The sequence below is a fragment of the Leucoraja erinacea genome, unplaced genomic scaffold (assembly GCF_028641065.1).
Source record: "Leucoraja erinacea ecotype New England unplaced genomic scaffold, Leri_hhj_1 Leri_51C, whole genome shotgun sequence".
NCBI classification, from domain to species: Eukaryota; Metazoa; Chordata; class Chondrichthyes; order Rajiformes; family Rajidae; genus Leucoraja; species Leucoraja erinaceus.
Genome location: NW_026576421.1, coordinates 780,758 through 791,654, shown reverse-complemented (window position 1 = coordinate 791,654; position 10,897 = coordinate 780,758). Strand labels below are relative to the sequence as shown.

At 46.4% G+C, this 10,897-nt stretch overlaps 1 protein-coding gene across 1 annotated transcript in view; it reads left to right on the top strand.

Annotated features, from left to right (window-relative positions):
- Positions 1–10,656: 10,656 nt before the first annotated feature.
- The window catches only part of LOC129694021 (RNA-binding protein FXR1-like), a 55,141-nt gene continuing 54,900 nt past the window's right edge, over positions 10,657–10,897 (top strand). The window contains exon 1 of the mRNA XM_055630747.1: positions 10,657–10,828. Within this exon, the coding sequence (XP_055486722.1) occupies positions 10,778–10,828 (51 nt within the window). The 5' untranslated portion in view covers positions 10,657–10,777. The remainder of the gene's footprint in view (positions 10,829–10,897) is intronic.

The following is a 10,897-nucleotide window of genomic DNA, read 5'->3' as shown; positions in this document are numbered from 1 at the left end:
CGCTGAGTTTGTCTCTTCTCTTTGTCCAACCAATGTCGACACGTGGAACACAGCAGCTAGTTTAGTTTGGCGCACCCAGTCTACACCGACCAGTCCAGACCAGCGATCCCTGCTCTTTAGCACTATCCTACACACACTAGGGACAATTTACATTCATACCAAGCAAATTCATCTACAAACCTGTACGTTTGGAGTGTGGGAGGGAACCGAAGATCTCAAAGAAAACCCACGTCCAAACTACGTACAGACAGCATCCGGGTCTCTAGCGCTGTAAGCAGTAACCCTAGCACTCTGCCACCCTGAGTTCTCGAGTTTATAATCACCTGTCGGACTGTAGAAAGCCCTGCGATGTGGCAATCTCTCCTGAGGTGATTCACTGGTGGCAATCAAAGAATGTTTGACACTGAGCTTTGCCAAAGATGAGAGTTAAAAGGGGCATGTTAAAAAGAGGAGAGAAGCAGGGAGAGATGTCAGTTCGGTATAAACCGGAATCTGCAGTTCCTTAGACACAAAAAGCTGGAGTAAGTGGGACAGGCACCCTCTGGAGAGAAGGAATGGGGGATGTTTCGGGTCGAGACCCTTTCTACATATGGAAACAGGGCCTTTGAACCACCGAATATACTGACCAACGATCACCTGTACGCTAGTTCTATGTTCTCCCACTTCCGCGTCTATTCCTTACACATTAGGGACAATTTACAATGGTTTAATGATATTTCAAGTGGAATTCTGTTTTGAATTGATCACACATGCACGAGTCACCTTTCTTTGGCGCCGTTTACAAAAAGTCCAAAGTCCGGTCCACACACTCGATGTATTGATGTGGCTCCTGATCTAGGCTGCTGCAGGACCTCTGTCGCACTCAACACATGGGCACAAAGTGCTCCAGTAACTCAGCGGGACAGGCAGTATCTCTAGAGAAAAGGGAATAGGTGACTTTTCGGGTTGAGACCTTTCTTCAGACTGGACCCGAAAAGTCACCTATTTATTTTCTTCAGAGATGCTGCCTGTCCCGCTGAGTTACTCCAGCTTTTTGTGCCCATCTTCGGTTTAAAACAGCATCTGTAGTTCCTTCCTATACATTTTGTGTCACTCTAAAACTGCAAACTAAGAATCTCTTACTTAAGAGGTATTAATTGTAACTGCGTGGCGTGGTCAGTAGGTGGCAGTAGGAGCTCAGTGGGAGGAAGCACAAGTTACTACAAGCAATTGTCAAGAGTCAAGTCAAGAGAGTTTGTGTTCCAGATAGGACAATGAAATTCTAGCTTGCTGCAGCACTACAGAATATTTAGGCATATGTGTGACCATATACGATAGGAAATATATATATATATACATACACACAAATGTGTACACAAATTAGCTATACAACCTAAAACCAAACCATGAAGTTCTTACTTGTAGCACCATAACAGGCTTGTAAACACAGTCCTCATAGGTAACACAAACAAAAGAAACTGCAATAAATAATAAAATATTAGTGCAAAACAAAAACCTTAAGACCCGTCCAACCCAGGCAACTGCTTGCTAACCACAGATCTACAAACTCTTAAATCTCTCTTCCTGCAGCACCATTTCCTACTTTAAACTATGATCTGTGGAACTCCTGCGATCATCCCACCACAACCAGAGAGCAGTGCTGAACAACTATCTACCTCTTTGGTCAACTTGACCGGACTTTGTTGGCTTTAATTTGCACTAAACATTATTCCAGGCCCCCTCTCCCTTATCTTTACTATGGATGTACAGTCACTCTACACCTCCATCCCCCACTAGGAAGCTTAAAGCTCTCTGTCTCTTCCTCGACCGCAGAACCAGCCAGTTTCCGTCTACCAATACTCTCCTCCGCCTAGCAGAGCTGGTCCTTACCTCAACAACTTCTCCTTCAACTCCTCCCACTTCCTCCAGATCCAAGGCATAGCTATAGGCACTCACATCAGCCCTAGCTATGCCTGCCTCTTTGTAGGGTACGTCAAACAATCCCTGTTCCAGGCGTACACTGGCCCTATCCACAAACTCAACCTCCGCTACATTGATGACTGCATTGGTGCTACCTCCTGCACCCATGCAGTCGTCAACTTCACCACTAATTTCCATCCTGCACTCAAATTCACTTGGACCATCTCCGACATCTCCCTGCCGTTTCTAGATTTCACAGTCTCCATCACAGGAAACAGACTATTGACCGACATCTACTACAAACCTACTGACTCCCAGAGCTATCTTGACTACACTTCTTCCCACCCTTCTTCTTGTAAAGACTCTATCCCCTACTCCCAATTCCTCCATCAATGCGCATCTGCACCCAGGATGAGGTATTCCATACCAGGACATCGATGTCCTCATTCTTTAGGAAACGGGGGTTCCCCTCTTCCATTAATAGATGAGGCTCTCACTGGGGTCTCCTCGATATCCGGCAGCTCCGCTCTTACTCGCCCTCCCCCCATTCGTAACAAGTACAGAGTCCCCCTTGTCCTCACCTTCCACCCCATCAGCAACATTTTCGCCACCTCCAACGGGATCCCACCACTGGCCACATCTTCGCATCTCCACCTCTTTCTGATTTCCGCAGAGACCATTCCTTCTCAATCTCCATGGTCAACTGGTCCCTTCCTACCCAAATCACCCCCTCCCCAGGTACTTTCCCCTGCAACCGCAGGAGATGCAACACCTGTCCCTTTACCTCCCCCCTCGCCTCCATCCAAGGACCCAAACAGTCTTTCCAGGTGAGGCAGAGGTTCACTTGCACCTCCTCCACCCTCATCTACTGTATCCGCTGTTCCAGGTGTCAACTTCTCTACATCGGCGAGACCAAGCAGGTTCGGCGATCGTTTCACTGAACACCTTCGCTCAGTCGGTCTTAACCTACCTGATCTCCTGGTGGCCCAGCACTTCAACTCCCCCTCCCATTCCCAATCTGACCTTTCTGTCCTGGGCCGCCTCCATTGTCAGAGTGAGGCCCAGCGCAAATTGGAGGAACAGCACTTCATATTTCGCTTGGGTAGTTTACACCCCAGCAGTATGAACATTGACTTCTCTAACTTCAGATAGCCCTTGCTTTCTCTCTCCATATCCTTCCCCTTCCCAGTTCTCCCACTAGTCTGACTGTCTCCGCCTACATTCTACCTCTGTCCCAACCCCTCCCCTGACATCGACCCGAAACGTTGCCCATTCCTTCTCTGCAGAGATGCTGCCTGTCCCGCTGAGTTACTCCAGCATTTTGTGTCTACCTTTGATTTAAACCAGCATCTGCAGTTTTTTTACACACATTGTTCCCTTATCCCTATTCCTTCACTCTAGATGCTGCCTCACCCGCTGAGTTTCTCTAACACTTTTATCTTATCATGTATCTGTACACTGTAAACGGCCCGATTGTAACCATGTATTGTCTTTCTGCTGCCTGCCTGCCTGCACATGATGCAACAAAAGCTTTGCATTGTATTTTGGTGCACATCACAATAAACTAAAATGAAACTGAAACCTACTTGCAACCAAGACAGCTTGTTGTCTGAAGAAGGATTCCATATATTCTCCAGTCCAGAGATGCTGCCTGTCCCTTGTGTGTAGGATTGTGCACTGGAGATCGAAGGGCCTGTTTCCACACTGCATCTTTTAATCTCAACTACCTCCTGGAAGAGCTGGAATTGACCCGAGCAGAGTCTTGATCAAGTGCCCGGTTTCTATACCAGCACCTCTGGAAAGTTTTAAAAAAACGAGTCAGATACATACAAGCATCTTTCTATCGACATGGGAGGTCACGGTGACACAGTGGTAGTTGCTGCATCACAGCTGCAGAGACCCATGTTCGATCCCGACTACGGGTGCTGTCTGCATAAAGTTTGTAGGTTCTCCACATGACCAGCGTGGGTTTTCTCCGAGATCTTCGGTTTCCTCCTACACTCCAAAAATGTACAGGTTTGCAGGTTAATAAGCGAGTTCGGTATTGCAACTGCGCATGCCCAGGTCATGGGTCATTCGGGATAAAGATTCTCGCCAGCTGAGCTTGCTGTGCGTGTACGGACCTGCGTATTAATTTCAATGAGATTTAAAAATAAATGTATCCATCAAACATGTCAGCAGTAGGCCAGTGTACTGCAGGCTGCACAAATCCACAATTGCATCTATTTCAATTATTGACTCAATACAGCACCAGCCTTGAAAACGCAAGAATGTCTGGAACAAACCTGTGAATTATCAAATCCCTGGCATTAGCCCGAGTCACGCCCATTCAAATTCGACATTGATTTACACGAATTACAAGTTGTGTGGTCAACCAATTTGGGACAGTCCTTACATTCCTATCTAAACAACCTTCCTGGAAACAAGGAGAATGTGCTGTGTGGGGGGTAGGTTGGAAAGTTTAGATTGGATTCGAACAGGCTGGTTAAACTTTCATGGTGGGTTGGTTTAAATAAAGATGTTGTCGCTTTAACCTCTGGGGTGGGTTCCAGTCTGTCAGGGCACACAGTTGAGTGGTGATAATTATGAGAATTTGCAGCCATTTGAACCACAGCCAAACTAGAGGCTTCATTCAGGAGTGGGTCGCAGCTCCCCAGCTGATGGGACCTGTTCTCGTTCTCTTTGAAGAAGGCGCTGCCCACCCCAGCGAGTGGGCAAACGTGGAGCCAACCCGTAATATGAGTGGGAGCATTTTCTCAGTCAGACTTTGTCGACAGTTGCGGTGGGGGATCTGGGACAGAGAGAGAGAGAGAGAGAGCTGGTGATGCTGCACAGAAAGAACAGTTTAATAACGACACATTAAAATCTGCCCTTCGGCCACTCGGCAACCTGGGCAGATCTGATCTGACAGCCCTCTCGCTAGCTCGCTGCGTGCCCGATCCTAACGCAGAACCTCCACAAAACCTTTGGGCTTTGGGTAACACCTGTACAAAGAGCCTCTGCTAACAAGGGCTGGCAAACTGTGCTGGTCAACGTGCACTGGGCGAGACGGTTGGGGGAAACGCATCGCAACCACCACAAACTTGGAACAGCATAGATCCTCCACTCAATCTATCCAATACTAAAGGGCAGGCATTTCCCAGTTAAATGTCTTATATCGGATTGGCGACTTCTTCACAGGGCCAACCCTGTACTGAGTTTTCCTCGGAGATGAATCTTTGCCTTAACGGTACATTCACACCGCCTGTAGGTAAAGCATCAACCCACATCACACTGACACAGTCGCTGCTTGCCTCAGATCAAGTATATTTTTACACATAAATTATGAATAAAGATAAGAACATGTTTCAAACACAAGTAATGTTTTCTTATTCCTGTAGCAAACACATTAAGGATTAACTTTTTGAATATCTCATAATTGTAGATTAATGAACTGGACTAGAACAGGGACTGTGTGAGTAGTGTGTGAACAGCAGAACAAGAAAGGAAGCTATTGAGTTGACAGAATTCTAGATTAATTCCTTAATAGTTAACAAATTATACACAGTTTATCCAGCGCTGCATTCACTTTTTTTAAAATCCCGAATGACCTTTGACAAATCCCGTGATTCCTTTCCGTTTATCGAGATTGCTTATTGGCTTGATGTAAATGGAATTTGTCCCGAGTGTGTGTAGGGAAGTGTGAGTGTGCGGGGATCGCTGGTCGGCACGGACTAGGTGGGCTGAAGGGCCTGTTTCCGCACTGTATCTATAAACTACAAAATAAATGAAGCAGTACTCTTCAGCATACTTTTAGTACAGATGAGATGCATGCTGGATTAGTTGGGATTTCCCCATCACTGGGCTGCAGAGGGTCAGAAGAAGTAAACAAGTGTTTCAGAAAGTGAAACTAACTCCAGCTCCAGTAAATCAGGAAAGGAAAATGAAACTGAAAATTAAAAGTTTCAGGTTTGGTCAGATCAATGGGTTTAAATGTGAAAGTCTAGGTCTCCTTTCACTGTTTCAACCACTAAACCGTGATTATTCAAACACTTTTTTGCTTCAAATCGAGTTAGTGGCATAGGTACAGGTACAATATAATACAAGAGAGTTAGATAGAGCTCTTAAAGATAGCAGAGTCAGGGGATATGGGGAGAAGGCAGGAACGGGGTACTGATTGGGGATGATCAGCCATGATCACATTGAATGGCGGTGCTGGCTCGAAGGTCCTGTACCTATTGTCTGAACCTTGCTTGCAGCAGCATCACAAGGACATTGGGATGGAAGATTATAACCTTCACCTGGTCCGTCCGCCCTGTTTCGACGAATGCAATCAACCTGGCGTGCACAATCAAATAAGATCAAATGGAACAGTTTAGGCTGTGCTCGCCATACGCAAGAAGAATACATTGACTCAGACAACACAAAAAAAAAATTCTACATCGAATTTAGAACAAAAAGGTTGCAAAAAAAAACCACATTAGTGAAAAACACAATTAGACAAAAATATGTCTGAGCTAGTTTAGTTTAAAGATACAGCATGGAAAAATGCCCTTTGGCCCACCGAGTCTGTGCCGGCCATTGATCACTCCGTACACTAAAGGGCCTTTCCCACTTTGCGTTTTTTTCAGCGACTGCGAACGTCAGCGACTGACGCCTAAAAACCGTCAAGTTGTACGACACTCCACGTCTCCGTCACGTCAAGCTACGACACTCTGCGTCACCCGTCTTCACAACACAAGAAGTATAATAATCACATTGGAAATGAACTTATTTACAATAAATCTAAGGATTTATGACTTTTTAAGAAATAAATCGTTCATTTAATGCCAGCGTCACCGGACGTCACCCGCAGGACGGCATCGGTCAGCGTGTGACAGGGCACACAACGTGATAAGACACCCCGAAGATTTTGAACATTACAAAATCCAGTAACAATGTTACAAAATTTTGAGATTTTAAAAATCAAGTCTGTAATTTATCCCATCAGATAAAGCATAAAAAGAAGTTTAATTTGATACCTAATTCACTTTCATATCTTCCGTATTAAAAAAATTATGGCCATTTTCATACTCGGAAATTAGCATCTTGTTCCCTATTGCTTTTTCATTGACTTAACACAAAAGCTGTGATCGAGAATAGTCAAAAGCCCAGAACTTTCTTAAAAATTAAGAGAACTGAAAGAAATTTTCAGTTATTATAGATTGAAGCATTCTGAAACAAATATGAAACAATCTTACTTAGATGACTTGAAATTAAAGCATATAATTAGTTAGTTACCTAATTGTAGCTAATTACAAAATTCAATTACTAGATCTAAACATCTATCCATTTCTTAAGAATAGATGAACATTTTTAAATAGCCTAAGTATTCAAATAACACACAAGAATTCACAAAATAACATAATTTTAAAATCTCATTGTCATGGGTTTATAGGCCAAATGGAAGGAATTTAATGTTTAATACCTGAAAATTAATGGCCATTTAAATCAGCTTGCGAGTGGGTTTTTCTGGAACGGGACCATTTCGAATGTTGCGGTTTGCAGTGCTTTAGTCCCCCATATCGGCAGCAAATACACTGCCGGTTCGTTCGGGGACTAAATCACCGTTTTGCAACTTAAAATGTGAATTAAATGCATCTTAAGCAACATTTTTATACATAAAAATAAACGACTTTAATTACCTGTCCCCTCCGTTAAAAAATCCAGCCCCGTTGTCGGCTTTGTTGGCTTCAGAAACTGATTTTAAAATCACTCCAGCCAATAACTTGTCGGGCGAATTTAAAAAAAACAGCCGTCGGAACAATTCCTTAGCCAAAACCTGCACTCCAACAAAATATAATACAGGACCAGGTAGTGAAAACCGCGTTTTAACCCAGCCCCCCCATCAAACGCGCCAAAATCGCGCACACGGCCAGTGGCAGAATTGCAGCGCCGCTGAAGGTAAGTATTGTAACATGCCTAAATCCAGGGGCGACAGGGAGACACCACGGAACACGCCCCGTCACTTCAAGCGTCACCCCACGTCACGCCCCGAACACGCCACGTCACGCCCCGAACACGCCACATCACGCCCCGACCACACCACGCCCCGACAATCTCTTTTCAGGCTATCGCCAAAAATGTCGCCCAAGTGGGACTGGCTATCCTATAACACTATCCTACGCACTAAGCAAGGGCTACATGTATGTAGTGATGTTTGTATTTAGAAACATAGAAAATAGGTGCAGGAGTAGAGGCCATTCGGCCCTTCGAGCCTGCACCACCATTCAAGATGATCATGGCTGATCATCCAACTAATTATCCTGTATCTGCCTTCTCTCCATACCCCCTGGTCCCTTTAGCCACAAGGGCCACATTTAACCCTCTTAAATATAGCCAATTAACTGTGTGGCCTCAACTACCTTCTGTGGCAGAGAATTCCACAGATTCACCACTCTCTGTGTGTGAAAAAAAATGTTTTTCTCATTTCGGTCCTAAAAGATTTCCCTCTTATCCTTAAACTGTGTGTGTGACCCCTTTGTTCTGGACTTCCCCAACATCGGGAACAATCTTCCTGCATCTAGCCTGTCCAACCCCTTAAGAATTTTGTACGTTTCTATAAGATCCCCCCTCAATCTTCTAAATTCTAGCGAGTACAAGCCGAGTCTATCCAGTCTTTCTTCATATGAAAGTCCTGACATCCCAGGAATCAGTCTGGTGAACCTATTTAATCTATGAACCACTGTTGTTTGTTATACTATTCTTATACCAATGTAAGGTAGACAAAAATGCTGGAGAAACTCAGCGGGTGCAGCAGCATCTATGGAGCGAAGGAAATAGGCAACGTTTCGGGCCGAAACCCTTCTTCAGACAGTCAAGTCAAGTTTATTCGTCACATACACATATACGAGTGCAGTGAAATGAAAAGTGGCAATGCTCGCGGACTTTGTGCAAAAAGACTATAAACTATAAACACAATCATAAACACACAAATATTCTTTTACATATAAATTACATACAAAAATCCAAACAATAAATTAAAAAACATAAAACACAAGTACAAACAACGCAGCAAAACCAAGCAAATAAAGTTAATAAACAATTCGACACCTCACTGGTCTACAAAGGCCATGGAGAATAGATATGTCTTCAGGAGTGATTTAAAAACAGCTAGAGAAGGGGCCTGTTTAACGTGCAGAGGCAATTCATTCCACAATCTCGGAGCCGACACAGCAAAGACACGGTCCCCTCTGAGCTTCCGCTTAGTCTTTGGCTCAATCAGGAGCAGCTGATCATCTGACCTGAGAGAGCGGGAGGGCGAATAAGGGTGAAGAAGCTCAGATAGGTAGGACGGGGCAAGACCACTTAGGGATTTAAAAGTAAATAAAATAATTTTAAAACGAATCCTATACTGAATAGGCAGCCAGTGGAGAGAGGCCAAAAGGTGAGAAACATGATCATGCTTTCGTGTGCCTGTCAAGAGACGAACAGCTGCATTCTGTACCATCTGGAGACGGGCGATGGAGGACCGACTAACCCCCAGATACAGTGCATTGCAGTAATCCAGCCGGGTGGTAACAAAGGCATGGATTACCGTCTCAAAGTGCTTCCTTGACAAAATCGGCTTTATTTTTGCCAGCTGCCTCAGATGAAAAAAACCAGATTTAACAACAGCCCTTACCTGACAGTCAAATCTAAGCTCAGGGTCCACTTTAATCCCCAGGTTCGTGATGTTAGGTTTGAGATATGCAGACAAAGAGCATATATGTAAAAGAATACTTAGTTGTATGTTCTGTTGTTCTGCCTGTTTTATGATGTCTTGCTTGTTTTCTTTTTTCTGTACAGCACTTTGGTCAGCTTTGGTTGTTTTTAAGGTGCTTAACAAATAAAGTTATTATTATTATTATTATTATATTAAATATTGGAAGGAAAAACGTTCAATAAAGTTAGCCCCATGTAAATGTAAAGCACTTTGGCCAAACAGAGTTGTTTTTTTTAAATGTGCTATAGAAATAAAAGTGACTTGACTTGACTAAGAACAACTTTACAGAAGCTAATTTACCTACAAACCCCACACGTCCTCGGGATGTGGGTGGAGACCGGAGCGCCCGGAGGAGAACCCGCGCGGTCCGGACCGAAGAATCTGGGCCTCGGGCGCTGTGAAAGTTTTGCTTGTTCGGTTTAGGGGACGGAAACAGGCCCCTTCGGCCCCACCGGGTTGATGCTAGCCCCATCTATTAATTCTATCAACAGTTTTTTACCTCATCCTGAGGGAGGGAGGGGGCTCAAGAAGAAAACCGTCGTCGTCGTCGTCGTCGTGTTTCGAGCGGGAACGGCGGCGGTGGTTGACGCCCCGGGCACCACGTGACGGGGGGGAGGGGAGGGGTCACGTGGGCGCTCGCGGGGGGGAGGGGCAGACTTCAAATCCCAACCGCCGTTGCCCGAGGGGACCCGTGATCGACGGCTGCGCCGACCAATAGCACGGGGGGGAGGAAGCGTGGCCGCTGACGGACGGGCGACGCGGCCAATCGGCATCCCCGATCGTCGGAGTGTTCGGCCAATGGGGGGGGTGGGTAGGCGGGCCGGTGGAAGGGGGGCGGGCGCGGCGGCCAATGAATCCGAGGGCGGGACTCTGGGCTGTCGCTGATTGACGGGCGGGGGGACCAATCGCCGCGCGGTGTGCGTCGGAGCGACGGGGTGGTCGACCAATGGCGGTGGCCGGTTGAGGGGGCGGGGCCGGCGAGGGCCAATCAGCCGGGGCGGGGTGGGCGGGACTCGGGGTGGGCGGGGGGCGGGGCTTGGTTAAGAGCCGGGGCGGAGACGGCGACCGGGCTCTTCGCTCGGCGGCGGCAGCTCCGGGACGCTGCGGTGGCTCCAACACCACCGGCAACGGCAGTAGCAGCAGCTCCGAGCGGCCATGGACGGGCTGGCGGTGGAGGTGCGCGGCACCAACGGCGCCTTCTACAAGGTGAGGCCGGGGCCTGACTCTGAGGCGGACGGATGGGAGTGAGTGAGTGAGGGCCGCCATGCGGGGCCC